A 23,761-nucleotide genomic window follows, 5' to 3' on the forward strand; every position below is an offset into this window, starting at 1 on the left:
GCCTGAGGCCCTGAGTTCGATTCCTCAGCACCACATAAGCAAAAAGAAAAGAGCCAGAAGTGGTACTGTGGCTCAAGTGGTAGAGCACTAGCCTTGAGCTGAAGAGCTGAGAGACAGCGCCCAGGCCCAGAGTTCAGGCCCCACTACTGGACCCCCCCAAAAAAAAAGAGTCTCATGGATTTTCCTGCCCAGGCTGGCTATGAACCCCAATCCTCAGATCTCAGCCTCCTGAGTAGCTAGGATTACAGGTGTGAGCCACTGGTATCAGGCTAGGATCTTCCTTTTTATCCAGGATCCTTTTGATTCCTAAACCCTTACCCAATGAGACTTGTCTCAATTTATATATATGTATATATATATATATATGAATGTTAATCCCTTTCAGAGTCCCCTATTTACCTCTCTGTACTTTATGATGTGAAGCTAAAGAAATATAAAGATCATATATATGAATGTTAATCCCTTTCAGAGTCCCCTATTTACCTCTCTGTACTTTATGATGTGAAGCTAAAGAAATATAAAGATCATCAACACCAGTGAAAAAAATCACTGGTAAATCTAGTGTTAAACCAGGCCCTCTCCACTCCCTCTAAATTTTCATTCATCTTCATTTATAATTTTATTGTTATAGGCAAAGACCCAGAGAAGCATTCTAAGAACTAAACACTAAGATCTTTCTGGGAAAAGGCTGGGTTTATGAGGAAGCCAGGATTTGGTGATCAGAAGTTCCTAAACACACAATCTTAATCCTGTGACTTATGGAGCAGAATTAGTCATAAAAAGAATTCTGATTGGCCCAACATACCATATCTTTAAAGAACTGTTCATCTAAAATTTTAGATACAAAGAACGCAAATAGACTGAAGGATGCCTATTTAGGCTGGGTGTCAGGCATAAAGATTTATCCATTTACTCTCGGTTACTTTTGGTTCAAGAAAGAAGAACGGCCATCAAACATTCATTGAGATCAGCCGGGAGGAGAGCGGAGATGTAAACAAAAGCAATCATTCCCAGTAGTTACCACTGTGTCTGGTTACCTCAAGACTTTCAAACCCTTTTGTGAGGGCCAGCAGGTCTGTTCTTCAGGACTGCCCTGGGTCTGCCTGGACTCCATTTCCCAGAGTCCCTTAGTGCCCTAATGTATTCAGTGCTCAGAGTGCCTGTATGTGTGTGAGTGTGAGAGAATGTGTGTGCGCCCGTGTGTGTGTGTGTGTGTGTGTGTGTGTGTGTGTGTGTGTGTGTGCGTGCGCGCGCGCGCCTCCGAGTCCCTGGGAGAGTGGAGGCTCATTCACTGATTAGAGCCAGCGCTGAGAGGCAGCACTGCTCCTTCTCTCACACCAACAGAGTCTCTTGATCTGTACATGCAATCCCAGGCAGCTCGCGAGCACAAACCCGGGGCCAGCCGCCTGCTGCTACCGCTGCCGCCTCTGCCGCCGCCACCGCCGCCACCTCTGCCTCCGCCGGCTCTGCGCACCCGCGACTTTTCATGCACCACCCTCCCCGCCTTCTTCCCTCTGTGTCCTGAAAAGTGTGACCGTTCTCCCCAGGAATTTCCACGGCAAGTATGGAGATCAGAAAGGGGTGTGGATGTGTGTGTGCGTACACCAGAGGGGTGGGTGCGAGGGTGGCTGGGTGGCTCGGGAACCTGGCTAACTTTCCAGGTCCGTCTCCTAGGGATTCGGGCGGCTCCTCACTCCAGGGCCAGGGACGGGGACCCACACTGGCGCGTCTTAGATCAGAGCCAAGCGTTGGAACCTCCAGGCGTCGGGTGCCCGGTGCGCTCCGTGCGCTGCTGCCTCACTCAAACTTTCCCGTCTTGAGTTTTCCTTAATGTGTTTTATTTGGGGTTGGGGAGGGGGTGTGCAAGGGGGAGGGACCAGACGCGGGAATTGAACAAGTAGGGAAGGCGGCTGAGGGGACAGCCAAGAGAAGGGAGCAGGACTCATTTTCTCCGTCTTTAAATAAACCCCATCCCCACTTTGTTTGGGTCAATCGCGAGTGTGCCCTCCGGCCCGGCTCCCTCGTGTATCCCGCGGTGATTTCCGGCTGGGTGGTACTCCGTGGGGCAGCCAGAGGCTTCGGGGCGGGGTAGAAAAGAGGAGATCCAGGGAGAAACGACCCCAGCTGCCCCTACCCAACACACTGCCAGTCTGGTTGGGGTACCTGAGGAGAGACCTGGGGTCCCTGGAGAGTCGGTTTACTTTTTTTTTTTCCTAATGGGGCGGGTGTGGGGAGGAGGGGGTGGGTGGGGTGGGGGAATCCGCCGCTGGCTGGAAGGAGGCAGGTGGCTGCTTCGGAGGTAAACCAGACGAAAATGGAAGGAGTAACCTCGGAGCTCCTCTGGGCTTGGACCGGTCTAGTCCGAGAGCCGACCGATCCGGGATCCGTGGGGGGTCTCTCCAGAGTTGGGGTGGGAGGGTCGTCATCCTCGCAGCGACCGTGAGGATCGAGGCTGGAAGATGATCTTATAGACTCGGCGCGCTGACCTTTTTGTTTTTTGGTGTTTTGTTTTGTTTTTTAATATGAATCCTGCCTTACACAGAGTAACAATGTCTCTTCTCCCGACTTGAGAACAAAACTTTTCAGCGAGCACGCTGGCTGCTCGGCGGAGTACTGGGGCCGCCGCTGCGCTTCTCAGCCCGGGCAGATCGACCTTCGCTGCCCGGAGCCTGGCCCCGCCGCCGCGCTCCGGAGCCTACGCCCCCCCCCCCCCCCCGCCCCGTCCCCTCTCCCCAACTCTGGGCTTTTCAGGGCTCGGCCTGGGCGTTTCGCCTTTGTGCGTTGTAAGAAAAAGCCTTTTCTTTCAGGGCACAACAAACTTGGGCGGAGAGCTTCCGTATGGCCCCCCGGGCGAGGCCGCCCACGGTGGTGAGGCCATCGGAGGGTAATGCCCCGGTTCGTCCCCGCGCTCCCGGAACCCCTGCAAGAGCTCAAGACCTGGGTGACCCCCGAGGGCACGCAGGAGTCCCAAGATATACAGGGGAGGGGGGGGGAAGGGGGAGGCTCCGGGTGCTGGAAGGTAGAGGAAATGCTCTCGCTTCCTACTAAGAACGAGCTGCTTTCTGGGGGTCCTGATTGCGGCTTCAGCCGAGGCCCGGGGCCTGGGCCCTGAGCAGGACGTGCGTCGGACCGCGGGGCTGCCTAGGGCCGGGGCCATCCGGATGGGGCGCAGCCCAGTCTGGCTTGCCTGGCCTGCCTGGGTCGTCCGAGGTCTCCTGCTTGCTGTCTCCTCCCTGTCCTCGGAGCAGCCGAGAGGGAAAACTACCCTCGCTGCCCACGATGCCCTGCAGCCACGGTTTGCGTTCAGCCTCCGCTCCGAACCCAGCTCAGAGAGGCCATGGGGAGAAAAAGGAAAAATAAAGAAGGGTGGGCAGCGCGTGCGGAGCAGTGGTTTACACTGGGGGCAGCAGTGGACGGGGGCTCTGCGCCGCCTCGACCGGCCTGCCTTTTCGCTCTCCCTTGTGCTCTTCCCGCAAAGGGAAAACGAGCCAAGGGGGTAAAGACTGAAAGGGAGCGCGGAGGCAAAGCGCTGCGGGCGTCTTCAGTTCGGATCCCTCCAGGCTGGCAGGGACCCCGTTTAAAAGTGGCTTGAGTTGTTGTCGTTTTTGTTTTTTAACTGGGCTTCGGGGCGATGTGGGGAAGTCGGAGGACCAGGGCGGCCACCACGGACGGACACTGGTGACCCACGCTGGTGATCGGCGGGGTCGGGGCCAGACTCGGAGCCCCGGCTCGGAGCGAGTGGGGAAATCACACACCTGTTCTGCACACGGCGCCGAGTGTAGCGGCCAGGTGGCGGCCGCGCGGACGGCGCAGCCCTCCCTCCCGCGCCCCGGACCCACCCTCCGGACGCCGCGAGGGCCCCGCAGCCCAGCGCTCGCCTGCATTCGCAGGAGAGCGGAGTGGGGGAGCCCGGGGCGGCTCGCCGGGGCGGTGGCGCTCGAGGATGGGGGGGGGTCCCGATGACCCACAGGGCGGAGCTGTTCGGGGCTCCAAGTCCTTGGACTTTGGTCGAAGGCAGGCTGTTTTGAACCCCCTACCTCGAGGCCCTGCGGGGCTACAGACCCCGGCCCCTCGTGCTCGTCGTTTCTTCCTGGACTGGCGCCTGGGTTCCCCCAAAGTTAAAGCAAATTGTGTTGGGCAGAGGTTGTTGGGATTTAAAGTATTCTTTGTGCACAGGCCACGAAGAACTGGAGAGAGGTCAGGCCAAGGGAAAGGTGGGCTCGGCTCAGCGTGGACCCCCAAGTTGGTGTAGGTGTTGCCTTCCTCTGTTTGCCTTAAAGGAGTTGTTGTTGTTGTTACTATTATTATTATTATTATTTCTGAATTGAGACTCTTCCTTGGGCTGAATTCTGCACCCGATTGCTCAGCCTGCAGCCCCGAGTTTTGGGATCTGCCTGGCCGTGGCGGGTGCGGATCCACACTCCTTGGCCAAGCAGGACCCGGGTCCCAGTCCAAATGTGGGACGGATACCCCGCCGGGTCCGAACCCCATGGGTCGGCCCTAGCTTGAGCCGTATTCTCCTTGTGTTCTCGAAGCTCTGGCTGAAGTGGTAACATTTCTGTTAGGGCAGTGTTTCTCAAGGCATTTGGTGGGACGCGGGGGGGGGGGGGGGTTGCATTTTCTTCAAGTGAAGTCTGTGAGCTAAAAAAAATTAAAAAAATAAAAATAAATAAAATTCTTTTCTCCTTTCTTCACAATCGCCCCGCTATGCTAGCCTCATTTCCATTGTCCTTTGCTTTTTTAAGTTGCTTGTTAATTTTTTTTAAAAGTTAGTTTATGCAAAGGAAAAATATCGTTTAATTTGTTCTATTATTTTAAGTCTTGGCTTTTTGGAAACGGTTCAGAGTCCACAAAAATGTCACCTGTTGTAATAAGCAGGGGAGGGTGGTGTGTGCATTTTAATTGGCAGCAGAGACGTCGTTTGGTGGACGCCCTGAGCTCCGCTCGGGGAAAGAGCCCTTTGCAGCTTGCTTTGTGGCAGTCATTTGCAAATGGGCTTCGCCTCCCCACCGCAAGCAGCAGCTGCTTCGGCGACAACAGCGCTTCCTTCCACCACGACCCCCGGTGCGGGTAAAGGAGGCCCAGACTCTGGACAGGAGTGGGAGATGGCCCCGCTCCCTGGGGATTTTTTTTTTCTTTTTCTCTTTCTTTCTGGGTTTGGGATTTTTTAATTTTTAAAAATTTTTCTTTTTTGCGCGAAAAAGTGGCTAGTTTGCACTGCCCAGGGCGGACCGCGGCGCCTCAAGCCTAGATTCAGACATGTCCACCATCCAAACGCCGGCTCCTTCGTTTCATTTGTCTTGGGTCTGGCATGTTTAACCACGCAATTAGTAGTCTCACTAATTATTCAGTTAGCTGGCGACTTGTAATCACTTGAAAACCGGGGTCAGGTGTGTGATTTAAGAAACAAACAAACTCCCTCCTACAGAACTGAACCTAACCCATCACGTCAAGGATTTGAAATTTTCAAAACTCAATATTAGTTGGTCCCTCTGTCCAACCTCGCTGCCTGCCAGACAATTTATTTAGCTTCGTGGATTGATCCCTCCTCCTTGTTTAGTTAATTCAACAAAGACTTTTTGCAATCTGTTTGGAGTTTGTCTGATGCCGTGGAAAAGTAGCTGATGATTTATTTGGTTGCTTTTCGATTTCTGTCTTCAGCCCTTCTTTCTCCTCCTTTCAGCGGGCATGTCAGCTGTTATTACTTCCTATTGATCCCTTTGCAAAGTGAGAAGTGAACTAAAATTAATGTCAATTCCACTGCTTGGATCAATAGCTGGAGTTATTTTAATCTGGATTTGCACGAAGTGCTAAATTAAAAAAAATCAGCATAGAGGCAGAAAAAGTAACAGTTACTTACTTTCCCTTTGCCCGGTTCTTTACAGTCACCCAAATACTCCATCAAACTGATTATCTTACAATCCATATTTTTTTAATTAAGAGGGTCAGTTAGTTTTCTTATTTTGGGTTCTGTGTTTAAACCCATGACATTTTGACATTGGGAGTGTATTAACTATAGATTTTCATAATGACTGTGGTCTGCTGAAGCCTCATCTATACAAGTTGTTAATGTGAGGAGGGGAGAAAGAAAAGGAAAAAGATAGAAACACTCCTCCTCCCCCATCAGGACCACCCAACACCCACAACAGTAGAGTAAAAGAAACCTGGCCTAGGGGAAAAATTTTTTTGATTTATTTTCAGTATAATGAAGTTTTCAAATGAATAAACAGGTTTGAGTGATTACCATGTTCTGTTGGAGTGTCCAGTGCTGTCTCCAGATTATTAATTTATGAAACTTATTTAACATAATGAAGTAATCTAGGAAGTAAGAGAATGTGAATCCTGAGCAGAGGGGGGGGAGATCATTTTGGGAAGAAACATTCCTCCACTCACCCTCAGTGTCTGTCTTTTCTTCCTGCTGGCCTCATGTACTATGGCTTGTCAGTAGACATGTGCTTATTTATTTCTGCAATGAAGATCTTCTTAGAACCTTTGGAATAGCCCTAGACCCACTTTCAGCACATCCATGTTGTGTGACCATTAATCTGACTTGAAAACAGCCAAGAACAGGATTCCAGACTTGTCAGGCTAACTGGCTGTCCTTGGCAGATCATTCCCTGCACTGCTATAACTTGACAGGAAAGTTATTTAAAATTTGGAAGAGAGGGAAATCCGTTAATGTGAGATACATAATCTGGTAATTTAGCAATGATGTCTATAAGGAAAGAAGCCAAATGAGGAAGCAGTCTGATGGTGTCCACTCATCTTCCCAATTAATAACAGTCATTGACATGTCTGCTACAGGATGGGAGAAGGAAATACTCTATCGTACTGCATTAAGCCTGAAGGACTCATCTGCAGGATTCTCTGTTTGAGGGAATACCAAAGATATTCCATTAAGGAGGTGGGTTTTTAAAGGGAGGGGGTCACTTATTTCTGATACGACTTTCGATCTAAAGGTTATCTTTTGTAGCCGATAGTGATTTTTAGTTACACTTTGAGTTTCACTCAGTTTCTGTTGAGTGGATTGATTTGAAGCTAGTAAGTCTTAGTATTCATCTTATACTCTGGCTTTTGATATATAGCCCTCCCCCACCTCACCCCCAGTCAGAATAAATTTTGAAACCAAATCAGTGGCTATGAGAATGTACAACTTAAATTTACAAGGGAAGCTGAAAGAAGTCTCTCGGAACTCCAGTTTGTTCTGGGGCTTTTATTGGACATCAGCTTTGACTGGGCCAATAAGCAGACCAAAATAAGTCGGAAATTTTGTTAACATTTTGCTCTAAATGTTAATGGCAAATCCAAGGCCGTTTACAAATCTACTTAAGACAGAGTGCATTAGTAACTAAAATTGCCAATCCATTCTTTGCTGCCTCTGGAAGACAGATGCTTCTAGAGAGCCAAAGATACCTATTATGTTTTTAAATATTGTCAGAGGTGTCCAGGATCTTATTGATGATGGTTTTGTTCCTTCTCAGAAAAGTGAAATAGAAAGCCTGTGTGATTGCAGGGTTGTGCTGCTGTTTGTTCACATAGCACTCCTTTCTGGAAACAGTCTCAGATGATACATGAAGATGTATGTGTCAATGTGAGTGATTTAGCCGCATGTACAATTTGTATCAACTAAAATGTACAGATGTTCCTGGTCACAATGTGTGTGATATAGGCATTCTTCCCCCAATATTGGGGCATTGTTCAGGGAGATGAAGAGAAGATGCAAATATGAAGACTCTGATAGATAGAACCTGGCCTCTGGACATCAGGCCTGCACATGAATAGTATATGTAGGTGGAAACCCCTGAAAATATAGATCCCCACCACCACCACCAATCTACTGTGTGACTTGGCTTTCCAAAGCTCATTTGCTCAGGGAATATTGTATTTGGAGGTTTTATGATTTTTTTTTCTTTGCTGGGCTCAGACGCATTTCACCCGGAACGTGTAGGGACCAAAGTCAGCTACGCGTACATCACAGTAAGTTGTCTATTGATTTTCCTGAATGAAAATGGTCTGCTGCTGCTGCCCACTGGCTCCTAAAGCCTGTGGTATCTCTTGCCCAAGCATCTGTAAGCCAGAAGGATGGGGTTTTGATCACTTGGGGTTTCCCTTTTTTTTTTTCCTTCCCCTGACATTCCTCCCTCTTTTTTTTCCCTCTTTGCTGTTTCCACAGGACATGATTCCCCAGTAATATTCCCCGCCCTGATCCAAGGTGCCGCCCTTACTCCTTTCCAGGGAAGACTGCTTCTTGTCTGACGCTGACCATCAAAAGAGACTCCAATGGACTTACACCGGGCAGCCTTCAAAATGGAGAACTCATCCTACCTTCCCAACCCTCTGGCCTCGCCAGCACTGATGGTCCTGGCATCCACAGCCGAGGCCAGTCGAGATGCTTCCATCCCTTGTCAGCAGCCTCGACCCTTTGGTGTACCTGTCTCAGTAGATAAGGATGTGCATATTCCCTTTACCAATGGTTCCTACACCTTTGCCTCTATGTACCATCGGCAAGGTGGGGTGCCAGGCACCTTTGCCAATCGTGATTTCCCTCCTTCTTTACTACACCTCCACCCTCAGTTTGCTCCCCCAAATCTAGATTGCACCCCAATCAGTATGCTGAATCATAGTGGTGTGGGGGCCTTCCGTCCCTTTGCATCCACTGAGGACCGGGAGAGCTACCAGTCAGCCTTTACACCCGCCAAGCGACTCAAGAACTGCCATGACACAGAGTCTCCCCACCTGCGCTTCTCAGATGCAGATGGCAAGGAATATGACTTTGGGACACAGTTGCCATCTAGCTCCCCCGGTTCACTTAAGGTTGATGATACGGGGAAGAAGATTTTTGCTGTCTCTGGCCTCATTTCTGACCGAGAAGCCTCATCCAGCCCAGAGGATCGGAATGACAGATGTAAGTACTTTGATTGGAGTCCTCCCTCACTCCTCCTCCCCACCCCCCAGTAAGTCCTCCTGGCAGTAGTGTTCAACAGGTTGGCAGCATTGTGACAGGAAGGGCCACCTGCTTTCCTTGCCATAGCTGTGGATGGTTAACCTTTACTTGTCTCTCATCAGTGAGTGCTGATAGTGTTTTCCTGAAGATAGCCAGAGGCAAGCTGGCCTCAGCACTGTCTTTTCTCTTCTGGACATGGCTGGCTCCTGCTCTGGGGACTGTGGAAGGAAGAGGGTGCCAAATGTACACTAGAGTGAAGATCATTGCACTTAAAAGCATAGGTTCCCAGGGAATTCGGGAAGGCCTGAGGAAACTTGTCCATTCCTTCTCTCGTTGCTATCCTCATTATGTTTCCCTGCTCATGATATACTACTATTATTTTTATTGTTATTGTTACTGTTGTTATTATTATTATAGTTTTTCCATTGTATCACAGCCAGCAGATACCACGTGATTTTTATTCTCACAACTTAGTCCTTATCCACATCAGGCTGTTTTTCAGAGAAGGACAAAGGTGTCGTCAATCACCATAAAGCATTTCAAACAGCTGTGTGTTCCTTGTGATTGCAAGGCTGGAAAGCTGACTTCTCTTGGGATTTGACAGGTTTGCTGGACACTTTTCCTGAGGCTCACTGTTAGGACTCGACATGGTGGGCCTGTGGGACTGCTCCATAGTTGATGTTCACAACTATTATTAATTCCTGCTTATGAAATGGCTTTTCTCATGCTCTCCAAGTACCTTGTTGAGCTCTGGCTATGCTCACTCATCAGTGGAACTAAACCTTTGTTTGAAACTTGTAGACTAGGAGTACTGAACCCTGCAATCTTCTGCTCTGATATAATCAGAAAATAATTGTGTTTTGGAGCTTTTGGGTTGTGGGTAGACAGAGCAGTTTTCTTCAAGGCTGGTGAGAATTTATGAACTGTGGGTGTTTTCCCACCAAGCCTTTGTTCTAAGATTTGTTCTCTTTTATTTTCCTAAGAAAACTACATCTGAGGTTTGCTTTCTCCTCTTCTCTATTTTCTTTTTTGGGCTCCTATCCTCTCAATAACCACCAACACGAATACCATTTTTTTTCTCTTCTCTTTATGATGCCGAGGAGAGTAATAGAGACATTGTAGCTCTCTCCCCTGTCGGCACTGCTTCCTCAGGCTGTCTCCTTGAATTAGGCACTGTGTTAACTTTCCTGCGCTAAAAGGCATCTGCCTAAACCCAGCGTACCTTTTCAATAAAAGTCATCATAAAATCAACCTGCCTTGTAAATCCATCGCTCTTTGGTTTTGAAATATGTTGCAAGTGTGTCTTTTATGTCAGCGTCTGTAAGCCAGAGACCTCCCCACTTAAGGGAGAAGGCTGCTGTCTGACGGACAACTGCTAGTGTGGCTCTGGGCACTTCCGCTCTGGCTCCTCTGTCACCTTTTCACTCTCTGCAGACTTGGATCCTGCTTCTTCCTGGACAGGTGTTGGCATTGCGTTGTCTATTTGTTGTTGTTCTTGTTTCATTTTATTTTATTTTCATTTGTTGAGTGATGGGCAAATGATCAAACCTAGCTGTAAACTGACCTCTGGGTTGGGGTATGACTTACTCTGCTCCTTTTTCCTCCAAGTACAAGTTGAAAATGAAATTCTCTGGAAGCTAATTAGTCTACAAAGTAACATCTGGAGATGGAGATTCCTTTCTTCCCGCCTACCAGATCCAGCAGCATCTCCATTTTGCTATCTTTTTAGTCCAAACCCGTATCAGACTCCCAGAGCAGGCAGAAGCTTGTTAGTCAACTCGGAACTCATAGATGTGGATATCCATTCCCCTTCGAGTGTCAAAGCCATAACTCTTCTGTTTGCCTGGTTTGCATTGTGTGGTGGTGCCATCCCCCATGGAGATGGATCCCTCACACAGGAATACGCCTGGGTGGAGAAAAATTAAATGAGTCTGTCTCCCAAAGTGAAATGGAATTCTGACCTTGAAATTAATGGGATTCTGATCAGAAGGGTGGGGGAAACTTCTTTATTTCAAATGGTCATATAAATTGGAGTCCTTTTCCCTTTTATTTGTTTAAAATATTCTTCCCTTCTGGGGTATTTTGTGTTCTTCTTTTTCTTGTCCACAGATATTAAAGCTGTAGGAGGGTCTGGGAGTATAGGATGTCTCTACATATCCACATTAGTAGTCAGAGTTGCATTTGTAGCTAATCTTTAACCAGAAACAAAGGTGCCAAGTGAAGTGGGAGCCTGTCACCCTGTGGGTAGCCTTGGATTTGTGCTTCTTTCTCTTTCCCTCGTCTTAGGTGGTGTAGCAGCCTACACAGGGTAAGACTGGGCAAGATTTGTGCTTTTGGTTCTGAGGTTTTGGAAGGCAGAAACATTTTCTGCCAGGAAGGGCTGGAGAAGCACTATGACAAAGTCGGCAGCAGCTTTCTTGGCTCCTGTCATATGCCGACGTGTGTTGGAATATTTATGGTCTGTTTTATGTAAATACATATTTAAGGGCCGTTAGAAGGCCTGATTATTCCCACTAGATGCCTTTCAGGTCCTCCCTACAGAACCGTTTTGAAATAAGTAATATTTCTCAGATAATCGAGTGACAGTATACAAGACTGCTTCCAAAGGGAGAGAGAGCTTAGGGGCAGATGGGGCAGTGATGGGGGTGGGGAGGTGAGAGGAGAGAGGAGAGCAAATGTTCAAGAGGCAAGAAATAGGATGCAGTGCTTTTGCCCAGATTGCCAAAATGAACCAAGTATGTTTTAGGGGTTTTTTTTTTTTTGGTTATTAAAATGTAGAATTAATTTCTGACACACTTGACTGGTTTTTCAGCTCTCTTCTTATAAATACAATGTAAAACATGTTTTAGTTAAATATGATAGTAAAACTTCTAAAGAACCACTTAGCCTTAGAGTTTTGTTGGTTGGGGGGGTGGGGTGGGGCCCAGAGTTTAAAGTGGGAGGGGTGTGTCCTTACTCAGAGTAGAAGTTTTATGACTGAGTTGTAGGTCATTGAAAAAAAATCAGTTTTATAATGGAAACACTGACAGGTTTTTACTGTTGCAGCCACCCCCTGCTTGCATACTGTATCCATATGCAGATATGTCCACATGCCTTTGAAAAGGGGGCCTGCAGACATGGTAAAATGCACACATGTTCATTCCTAAAATCTGGGTGCAGAGAGGCAGGTTTTCTTTGGTGATTAAATATGCATTTTTGAAGTCAGAAGTATAGCTATCTGGGTAAAGTATTCTCTTTCCTAGTAGATGATTCCAGTTTGCTTGCCTGTCCATCCACCTAGCACCACAGGTGATCCTGAGGTAGGTGTTGTACTCTGTGGAACAAGGAAGCTTTTGCTCTACAGGACTGACTTATTTGCCCTGGAAAATGGGAGAAGAAGTGTTTTGTGTGAAGCTATTCATGGAGGATGCATAATTCCCCAGGAAGGGGACAGAGGTAACTCCTGTTTATTGTCACTCCCTGAACAGTCCCCCAAGGCTCCTTGTCCAGGGAAATGATGCTAGAATTTATGGACCAATTACAAATAGTCCATGTTGTGTCTTCCATATGAAGTGTCTACAGAAATGCTTCCCAGGGCCTTTAAAATAAACATTCCTTATTAAGGAAACTTTATAACAAAAGGGAAGGTAAGTACTGTCTGCTGCCTTGTGCTAGAATCCATACACTTATTATCCCCTCAGTACTGTTTCCAGTCATGTGTGTTTCCTGATGGAAACCGAATTTTTTTAGACAGTCCTGTACCCAAACTCCTGTCTGGGAAACACCACCTTTGGCCAGCCTGCTTGTGTACCTACTGAGCCCAAACTGGTGTGGGCTAGCATGCATGCTCTCCTCACCCAGAGGGCTCAGAACTGCCCTTGCTGAGCTGTGTCTGGCCTTGTCCTCTAGCTCACCGCAGCGCTAGGCACTGGGCCTTGTTTGGCCCTCTTTCTTGGGTCCTTCCCTGTGCTCAGGTAATCGGGAAATCTGATGGCTCCCAGCAGCTCCTGGATGTTTTGCTTTGCTCTCATCTTTGATGTATTTGAAAAGCCATTCTCAGGTCCCCAAAGCCCTGAGTAGGAGATGGTATTTTGCACTCTGAGATGTGTCTTTATAAAGGCATATGTCACTGAAGACCCTATGGCCCAGGAATCAGCTAAGCCCATCTAAACTAAGGCTGCCTGAAATGAGGGCCAGCTGAAGACAACATAGGGTTGCTGGGGGGGGGGGGGGGGGATACTTTCCAAGGGTACTGGGAGCATGGTGAGCAAGGACATTGGTCTAGACTTGGGAAGGGGGAGGATGTTTGGGACAGTTCCCAGGTCACCAGGCCCCACTATTGGATTGCTGCTGCTGGAGCCAGATGACCAGTATGAATGGCCAGCAAATCACCAGAGACTGGGAGGGGGGGGGGAAATTAGATGAGTCCCCCTGACTGCCCTGATCTAAGCTGGATTCAACTGCTGGGGGGAAGGTGCCCCCCGGGGTTCCCCCCCCCCCCACACAGCCTTTTTTCCCTCCCCTTCTCCCCTCTCCATGTGTGTGTGGTGGAGGGGGGCGGTGGGCAAGCACTCCTGCCTGTGATATGTGTAGTTGTTTCTGGTTGTTCACTCCCAACACAGTCATGGAGACTCCCTTTTCATGCTGCTGGGTTTAATTGTCTTGTTGGGATAAAGAAATGTTTGCACAGCTAAAGTGGGGCCGGGCTGGACGGGAGCGGTCCCTGATGGCTGCAGAGCCATCTGGCCTGGTTTGGCTCAGCTCGGCTGGGCTCCGTGCGCCGCTCGCTGCGCCGGGCCGCCTGGGCTCGCTCTGGCTCCGGCTCTCGTCCCCTGCCCTCGCTCCTCCGCGCCGCTGTTCGGTCGGTGGCTGCCTCCTCCCATCCCACGGCCCCCGGAATGCCTAATCACCATGGTGAGAAAACGGACACCGTGGCCGCCCCCCCCCCCCCCCCGCCCGCCGCCTTGCGCCCGCCCTCCCGTCAATTGTCATGCAGAAGTGATCCGGGCCGCCGCGGCCGCGCCAGCCCCGGCCGCGCCTGGCAGAGGGGTGGCTGGTAATTGATCGTTGGGGGGAGGGGGCGCCGAGGTGGGGGGGGGGGCAGGCCGGGGAGGCCCGGCCTCCTCGGGGCGCAGTATGCGCTCCCCCCCCCCCAGCCGCCCCGCCGTCAAGTTGTGACCGAAAGACCGGTGACCTCGCCGCCGCCCGTCGGGGCTCTGCGGGGACGCGGAGGCCCAGGGCCCGGAGAACCCCGTGCTGCCCGCCCGCCCCGCTGCTGCCCACCCCATGGAGGCAGCTGAGGACCCAGGGCCCCCGCCGGCGCCCCACCCGGCGCCTGACCCCCACGTCCCAAAGTCACACTGAGTCCTGGGTCTGTTTCCCGCTCGTCGTCTGAGCAGAAGAGCAGGGTGGCGGGGGGGCGGGGGGGGGGAGACAGGAGTGAGGGCGTGGGGGGGAAGGGTAAGGTGGGGGCACGCCCTCGCCGGCGGCCCGGGGCTGGGGGACCCGGCGCGAGGTGCTAGGGGCTGCCTGGGGGAGCGAAGGGGGACCCGGCGTGGCCGAGGCACTGGGAGGGAACTGGGGGGGGGGTCTGGGGGGAAGGGGGAGGGGGAGGGCGTGGGCCCTCGGGTGGACCCGTGGACACGCCCGTGCCCAGCTCTACCCTCGGCACCCGAAGACTTTGAGGTTTCTCCTGTCGGCTCAGACTGCTCGCGCATGTGTGTGTGTGTGTCTGTGTGTGTCCTCGTCCTGCTTCTCAAACCTGGGACGCGTTCCGGGAGTGTGCCCGGAGCCCGGGGCTCGGTGCGTCCGCCGCGCGGCCGGCACCCCGGCCAGGCGAGCGCAGTGCGGTCCGCCCCGGACGCTCCAGGCTCGCAGCCAGCGCAGCGGGGCTCGGTAAAGTCCCGACCGTTTCTGGAACTCTTCCCACGGGAAGTTTTCCGGGGCTGCCTTCCGGTCCGCGGCCTCAGACCGATTCTTCGGTGCTTCCCCCCACCCTCACCGCTTTTTGTTGTTGTTAGAAAACAAAACAACAACAACAACAAAGCCACATTGTATCCAAATAACAAAAGTTGCCCTCCTTCCCCACCCCCTTTCCTCATTAGGCTGGGAAGAGGAAACGAAGAAAATGCATTTAAATTTTTATATTGGGTTTTTCTTAGGTTTTTTAATAACCCTTATTAACTAACTTTATCTGGTTGATAAATATTAGCACACATTGAAATGTAATCGTTGTAGTTACTCAGGACTTGGACTAACAATACGTTTTACAGAGTTAAATTTTTAGATTTTTTTTGTTTTTCACTCATTAACCATATGTATTTGGTTAATAAATATCAGAGCACAGGCTGGAACATACTCTATTATAAATACCTGAGACGTACAGGGATGGTACATGCCACATGATTTTAACACTGAAATCACAATTTTTAGACTGGACTATTCTAACACTTTTACAGCATTTCTCAGCACCATTTTATCCCTCTTAAAGATGAACTGGATTTAATAGTAATTTATTGATATTCAGCTGCTTAGCATTAAATTTTGTTTGAAAGTATCATTTGAATTGTGGCATTTGTGGTTGAACAGAATGTATTCTCCAAGTGTCTACTGTGAGCTTTTTTTTTTTTTTTTTTTTTTTTTTAGTAAGGAGGAAAATATTCTACCACTTTTTTATACCTTTTCCAGGAAAAGGTCCTGGATTGGAAGTATGGATTTAGGCCTAGAGAAGTGATAGGCTGTGGAAAGAATCAGTAAATTTGGTTGAGGCTGGATTAATGTCACTACATCACTTCACCCAATGCATTATACTTTCCTAATATCCCAATCACATTTTAATGTTAGCTTTAAGGTTTTTTTGCATTCATACCAAGCCCATCAAAGGGCACAGTAAATTTTAGTTTGATATTGACTACACTGATGGTGGTGATTATACTCTTGATTTTATTGTAAGTTTTCATCAGTTTGGCACGTTCCTGAACTCCACAAATGGAATCTGTACAACTGCTATGCCAAAGGCCCGAAGGTTTAAAAAAAGAGGAAGAACTTATTTAGGACTTGCGTTTTGATCATGACAAAGATAGGAGGTTCTTAAAGGACATAAGAAATCTCCTTTCTCAAATATAAACTTATTTGATCCATTATGGGGTATACAAAAAAATCACTCATATCTTAAAAAACAATATCCCCTTTCCAAATGTTTCACCTCAGCGTTACATTGCTTTATAGTAGAATCTGCTTTTGGCATACATTTTAGAAAAAAGTTCTTGCCCAGATACTTCTTGAAGATGGAAACAGTCAAGTGACGTGAAGGGTTTTGAAGACACATGTAACCATCTGGCAATTCAGATATTCGACCGTCAATTTTCTCTGTGGAATGTGTTCTGATTGCAGATGACCTAGAGGAAATGAAAGTTGTGTTGTTTTAGGGGAAAACATGAAGGGAGTTGCACCCAGGACATTCTCTTGAGCAGATCCAGAGCTTTAGGAAATCTGGAGCTATGAAGGTGAAGAAGGCACCTTTGGGTAGAGTCTCATGAGAAATCAAGCTCAGTAAGCCTGAGTATGACTCACTGGATGAGAATTGTCTTTTTCCACTGAAATTCATTTGCTGGCTGAGACTTACGGCTTTGTATCCATCTTAGAGCAGCAGAAACAGTCAGACTGCTACAGGGAGGGGACATGCCAGCTCTAGAGAGGCCTCCACTTTATTTTCGGGTGTATGATTCCTATTTAGGTGCCCAGTTAATCCTATGTTGCTCTCATTTAACCTTGCTTTTTGGAATTTGATTTAAATCAACTCAGAGCAGCCTTGCATAATAAACATTTATTAAAGAAATAAAAGCTGTATTTGGCTGGGTACCAGTGGCTCGTGTCTATAATCCTAGCTACTCAGGAACCTGAGATCTGAAGATTGCAGTTCAAAACCATCCAGGGCAGGAAAGTCTATGAGACTTTTATCTTCAATTAACCATCTAAAAAAAGCCGGAAGTGATTGAGAGTGAGCCTTGAGCACAAAAGCTCAGGGACAGTGCGTAGGCCCTGAGTTCAAGCCCCAGTACTGGCACACACACAAAAAAAATCATGCTCATTTGAGCTTCAACTTGAACATGTTTCAAATCAAAGCTGGAGAGGTAATAGAGTTAGTAGTTAACAGTATAGTTTCTAAGTTAAATTCTGACCTTTTGCCTTCTTGTGTGATGTTAGGCAGGTTACATAACCTTTCTGGCCTCAGTATTCTTACCTGTAAAACGAGAATGATACAGCCTTAAAGGGTTGTTTTGTAGAGCTTAATGAGATCATTGACACATTATACTTAGAATAGTTCTTCACACAAACTCAGTGTTCAATACACAATGGCTATTATTATCTCTAGAACAATGTGGTGATATAATCTTTCTAGCTGGAAGTACTGATGTAGCCAAACACAGGGTCATTAACAACTAGCATGTATATAGAACCCTTTCACACATTCTCATGCCTTATGACAACATAGAGAGAGGGAGGGAGCGAGGCTGCCAGCCCTTTTCTGTGATGGCCAGCTGCTTCATCTCCCTTCATTATTATCCCATCCGCTAAGATTAGCCCTGGTGTTATTTAGAAGCAAGTTAATACTATAGTAGAGAAACTGAGGCTCTGAATCCAAAAGAGACTTGACTAGATTAGATCCCACCCTGGTGGTTGCCCAGATCAAAGAATCTTGATCTCATAATGTTTTCTTATTCTGGAATGTTGTTGTATTTGAAGTAAATGAGTTTATTAGAATTTGTGAGTACTGGAAATCTGGGCCATGTATAATCAAGTTTGCTGTAATGGTATTTGACTCCTATTAGAATGTAAAATCCCAGAGTTTCTAGTATGTCCTTAGATTTTAAGTTATACAGACACTTTTACCCTTTTGCCTATGTGAGACAAATCTGTGAACCTTCCCCCATCTGTGTGTGTCACAGTCCCACAGCATGATGGATTGTCTCTGCTTGGGGAAGGCTTAGGACGGGGCTTGAAGGGGCCTTGCAGGTCAGGGGAGAAATACAGCAGCAGGGCTGTGATGGGGTGGGGGATACTGGGGAGGGATTAGCGGCGGAGGGGGGGGGGGTAGAGCAGGGCTGGGCGGAGACAGGCCTCTCACATAGTGTCTGTGTGCATTCTCCTAGGAGTAAAAGAGGGCTGTCCATTACCCTGGGCGCACAAATAAACTCAGTTTTTCTCTTTGTAGAAAGAAAGCCCCATGGGGCTTTGGAATACCAGAGAATGACCCTGTTTGTCAGTGGAGAAGTGGGGAGTAGAGGACAGGAATGAGGACAACTGGTCCTCTGCTTCAGGACATTGGAGTTGTCTGTTTCAGTCTAGTGGCTCATATTTGCCAGGTCTTGTGTTCATATATGTACAAAGCAGAAATAGCCATCAGAGGCCGGTGGTCTGCTCCTCTGTCTCTATGGTTCCTTTAAAGAAAAGTGTTCAATACTTCTTTGGGAACACACACAATGTCTATGACTATCATGGAGCACCCAATTCTGATCTCTTCTTGTATCTAGTCCCTTTCCATATATATTCACAAAGAGAAGAAATGCTGAACATTATTTTTTTTTTAAGGAAGGGCTAAGAGCTTGAGATGTAATTCCAAATGCCATAGTACTAGTTATGAAGGAATTCTAGGAGAGGAAAGAGGGCATCTTCAGTGATTAGAGGGGTAAGGGCAGTGGCTCATGCTAGAAGGAATCAGCAGGACTGCAGTTAGGGCCTAGGCTTCAGCTTCCTTCCTGAGCAGTAAAATAAAAAAAATCCTTAGAACAACAAAAGTCTGGACGCATGGGCTTCCTTCCTGACAGGTCAACCTGGTGGGGCTTCATTCAGACTGAGCAGCAGTCAAGGCTGATTTACGGGTAAAAAGAACCCAGACATGTGGTCTTAACCCTTTCCTAACCACAGGGATGCTTCATTGCAAATGCTACTTTCTACTTCCAACTTTGCAGCGTGGGGTGGGTAGCTTTTTTATTGTCATTTTCTCCTAGTGCCTACTATTGAAGTGCCTAGTATCTCTTTCATGGAAAAGCTGAGTCTTTGAGATGTTGAGTAAATTAAAGGGAAGTGAGGACTACTACCAGGTCTGTGATAGAACTGGCATGGTGGCTCATGGCCATTATAGCTCTCAGGCTCTTGCTAATATTTCATTTACTTTGGAGCATTGCATCTGTCTCTGACAATGAGAAATGTCTCCTGGAATCTAGATTGGGGTGATCCTGTGATACCCATTTCTGTCTCTAAAAGATAGGCAGATTGCAGCAAGAATGGTACAGTTTGGTCTTGGCTGTTTATTGATGGCAGTGGATGAAACCATGGTAGAGTACAGAGGTATGATTCCCTTGCCATGATGCATTCATTAGCCCATTTTATCATGTAACCATGTTTGCTGGGTATGCCTACATTCTTTCAAGCACTGTGCTAAGTGTATGGGTTAGAATGATGAACACAATAGATGACAGCCTCTCAGTTACTAGAGCTTCAAGTTTTGCTAGCAACTGCAGGGTATTGTGGAAAGTGTTTTTACAGGGGAAGTGTAAAATCTGTGGGAACTGACTAGAGTCTAAGAGTCAAGGATAACTTTCTGCAGGAAGCTAGCTTTAAGTTGATGCCTGAAAATTGACAAGGAGGTATTTGTTCAAAGTATAACATCAGAGAATGGAAGACCTCAGAGCTGCCAAGGATTGCTCACAATAAAGTGAGAATAGTATTTCTCCATGCCAAGATCTGAGACCTGATGCCAGCCTTTCCTAAGGCTATCCATTTGGTGCTTATGTGGTGGTGAGGCCCAACACGAGAAAGTAACTTTCTAAGGATGCGCCATTAAGAAACACTTTCTGATAGTGTCTGATATCTTCACAAGCAGCAGATCTGTGAGCACTGGAGCCATAGATGGCACACCATAGACATTCGACAACGATCGAGCAAGGTGGCATTACTCTGCCAATGTTTAGTAATATTGATAAAGGTCTGTGTCTCTTTACTAAAATTCCTGCAGTTGTATACTCTGTCCTATACAGCAACATGATAGTCTCAGAACATAGAATGCTTGCTTAGCCTTAATTAAGCCACATAGCACCCAAGATTCTTGGCAGAATTTCTTGGCAAACTTTCCTCAGGGAGGTACATTGCTCAGGCTTGACTTCCATGAAGTAGGTTAGGCATGTGATGTTAAGGATATTGAGGAAAGGAAAAGAAGGTAAAGCAAACCAATGTTCCAGTCTTTTAATATGTAGACATACTGAAAGCAATCCTCCGCCCTCCACCGGGACCTCTGTACTCTGCCATCCCCCTTGTGGTTTCCCTTCCCCAACCTCTTATCTTCATCATCTCTCTACATCCATGGGTATTTCCTGAGCTCTTGTGCACATAGCTTTTCATCCAATGCTGTCTGCAAAGAGAACACACTTCCTCTTTTGGAGGGCATGGTGGGTAAGGTGAGTGAAAAAAAAACAACAAAAAACCCTCCAAAAACCAACACACAAGTGATCATGGGATTTCAAGAGAGGAAATCAGTCCAAATGTGATCTAACATTGCCTGCCTCAGATCACCTGTGGTGGTGTGGGACTGGAGGTGTATGGTGTGGAGAGGGTCCATTGTCATTGATAATGCAGATTCCCAGGGCCCACATTGGACTTGCTCATCAGAATCCTGAGGAACACTGTGCATTTAGAAGTAGCCTTCCTTATAGAGTCTAACAGTTCTTGTGTGTTGCACACACATAGACAAAAAAATAAAGGGCCTGGGCCTGGGCACTGTCCCTTAGCTTTTTGCTCAAGACTGGTGCTCTGTCACTCGAGCCATAGTTCCACTTCTGAATTTTTGGCGGTTGTTAATTGGAAATCAGTGTCTCATGGAAAGTTGGGCACTGGTGGCTCACACCTACTCAGGAGGCTGAGATCTGAGGATCATGGTTCAAAGCCAGCCCAGACAGGAAAGTCCATGAAACTCTTACCTTCAATTAACCACCAGAAAACCGGAAGTGGCGCTATGACTGAAATGGTAGACTGCTCATCTTGAGCTGAAGAGCTCAGGGACAGTGGCCAGGCCCAGAGTTCAAACCCCACAACTGACCAAAAAAAAAAAAAAAAAGTCTCATGGACTTTCTGACTGAGCTGACTTAAAACCATTGTCCTTAGCTCACAACCTCCACCATTGTCTAGCTCTTATGGTTCTTAAGGTTTACAAAGTATTCATCTATGGTGAAAAGGATCAGAGAGAAGGTTTTGCAGGAGAGCTTGGTGTGTGTGTGTGTGCGCGTGTGTTGCTATTGGCTCTTGAACTCATGGCCTGGGTGCTGTCCTTTAGCTTTTGTTGCTCAAGGCTAGCACTCTTCCACTTGAGCCACAGCTCCACTTCCAGCTTTCCAGGGGGGTTGACTGGAGGTAGGAATCTCATGGACTTTCCTGCCCAGCCAGCTAGGATTACAGGATGAGCCACCAGTACCTGGTGAGGAGCTTGGCCTTAAAGGAAGAAGAGTTACGACCAAGCAAGTAAGAGGACAGAATGGCAGGCAAGAAAAGAGGGCAGAATGACATTCCACTGGAGTTCAGAAGGGTAAGGGTGAGCACACAGGCTCTGAGCCCCAGTAGTACCTCGCCTAGCAGCCTTCCACCACAGGGAGCATCTGTTCAGCTGCATCTAGCTCCCCCTCCCTCCCGCTTGGCACTTCCTTGGGTTGTTTCCCTTTTTCTCCCTTATTGCTGATCAGCTGACCACGTGTGTTCAGGCCTCCCCTTCTTGGTGCGATATTGTCATCATGAGGCAGCCCAGTGGAGGGGTGTGAGGTGCTTAGGCAGATGTGCAGGAGGCCAGCATGCCTTGGTGCTCCTTGGGCCCTGGCCAGCAGCTGTCTGCTCACTGCTACTGCAGTTCTGCCAGAAGCTGCTGCAGGCGGTTGTTTGGGGGGTAGTTGTTTTGTTTTTGTTTTGCCAGTCTCCTCTCTTCTTCCTCAGCTCTTAAACTTTCAAATACTCATTTGTAAAGAAATAAGGGTTGGTGGGAGGGGGGGGGGTTAAAGGAATTTCTCTGTGGCCTAATTAGTCACCACCACTTGCAGATGGGATTTTTTTTTTGTACTGCCAGCATCCTCCCCCCCCCTTGGAAAAAAACAAAAACAAAAAAACATGAGTTATTTTCACAGTAGGGTCTCACTTTTATGACTAGGTTGGACTAGGTTGTGATTCTCCTACTTATGCCTCCACATGTCTCTGAGGGTGACAGGCATGTACCACTATGCCCAGCTACTGGTTGAGATAGGGTGTCACAAATTTTTATGCCAGGACTGGCCTTGAGCCTTAATCCCTAGATCTCCAACCCCCAAGAAGCTAGGATGCACCCTAGCTACTTAGCACTGAGCCTGGGAGCAGACTGGCTTTCTACTTCTGGCTAAAACCCTTTGTGAGGCGGTTGCAAGTAGGTGGATACCGAGGCTGAGGTACTTGTGGCCCTGGAGGTACCCTTTGTCAACCTTGCTTCTAAAGTTAAGAATGGCATTTTTAAGCACTCATCACAAATAGTGTAGTCACTTGCTTACTGTCCCTCTCATGGACTCTCAAGAGTCTACCTCTGTGACCTGGTGGGACTATCCAGTGTGTGCCTTCACGTAGCACCAGGCTCAATAAATATTTGGAATGAGAATAAATGAACCCAGGACCACTGTTTCCTCTGTTGAGTTCTGCCGAGGCTGCCAGCTGACTTCACGCCTTTGGCATCTGCTAAAGGACCACACAGGGCCCAGCATAAACTGAGCATGTCATGGTACATTTATGTGTATGTGGGGGGGGGGGTTAACTAGAGATACAGGAACAGTTCAGTGATAAGGAACGAGCGTTGAGTCAGGAGTTCTAGGCTGCTCATTTATTAGCTGTATGATTCTGGGTAAATTGCTTTGTTTCTCTGAGCCCCAGCTGCCTGTATATAAACTAGAATGTGGTGAATGATTCTTGCTATACTTTAGAGGGTGGCTGATTCAGGAAAGGTAACACGGCATGTTCAGTGGTCTAAAAGTATCCATGTATAAGGTGACTGCTGTGACTTACACTTCTAAGTCACTCAGAAGGTGAAAGTAGGAGAATGGTGGTTTGAGGCCAGCGGGACAAAAAGTTAGCAAGACTCTTCATCAGAGCTGTGTATGGTGGTACATGCTTGTAATCCTAGCTGCAGGAAACTGTAGGAAGAAGGATCACCATCTGATGGGGGTATGTGGAAGAGGGGATAAGACCCTGCCCCCAAAATAACTAAAGCATAAAAGGACTAGAGACAGGGTTCAAGTGGTAGAGCACCATCTTAGCAAGCACTAGACTCTGAGTTCAAATCCTAATACTGCTAAAAAAAAAAAAGATTAAATAAAAGTGACAATGTAAATCACACACACACACACACACACACACACACACACACACACACACACACACACACACACACACACACACACACACACTTCCAAGAATGTCACCTCTAAAGAGCAGAAAGGTCTTAGGGAATGGAAACAGTTTATGAACTACAGGAATTCAGCTTTGAGGAGAGAGCCTCTTGTATGTTCTATCCTTGAAGTTGGACAATAGAAGAGAAGTCCATTCTCTGACATTAGCTGTACCATTTTCCTTGGTGGTTTCAGCCTTTTGTATTTTGCGAACATTGGTTGGTCGGTAGTTTTGTCTTCAGATACATGACATCTCAGTTGAAATTTTATTTTGCTGGATGCCCACTGAAAGGAATCTGACATAGATCCCTTTGCTTTTCTTCTCAGCAAATTTCAGAGAGCCTTTATTTTATTTTATTTTTTTATTTCTAGGACTTTCTTCCTATTTTGTGGA

The 23,761-nt window shown here is 47.7% G+C and overlaps 1 protein-coding gene across 2 annotated transcripts in view; it reads left to right on the forward strand.

Annotated features, from left to right (window-relative positions):
- The first annotated feature begins 8,280 nt into the window (after nt 1-8,280).
- Rnf220 (ring finger protein 220) overlaps nt 8,281-23,761 on the forward strand; it is a 228,203-nt gene continuing 212,722 nt past the window's right edge. For both annotated transcript variants that reach the window (XM_042677087.1, XM_042677092.1), the window contains exon 1: nt 8,281-8,905. In XM_042677087.1, coding sequence (XP_042533021.1) covers nt 8,281-8,905 — 625 coding nt within the window. The remainder of the gene's footprint in view (nt 8,906-23,761) is intronic.

This window comes from Dipodomys spectabilis, unplaced genomic scaffold, assembly GCF_019054845.1.
Source record: "Dipodomys spectabilis isolate Male_0828 unplaced genomic scaffold, ASM1905484v1 ptg000002l, whole genome shotgun sequence".
Taxonomy (NCBI): Eukaryota; Metazoa; Chordata; class Mammalia; order Rodentia; family Heteromyidae; genus Dipodomys; species Dipodomys spectabilis.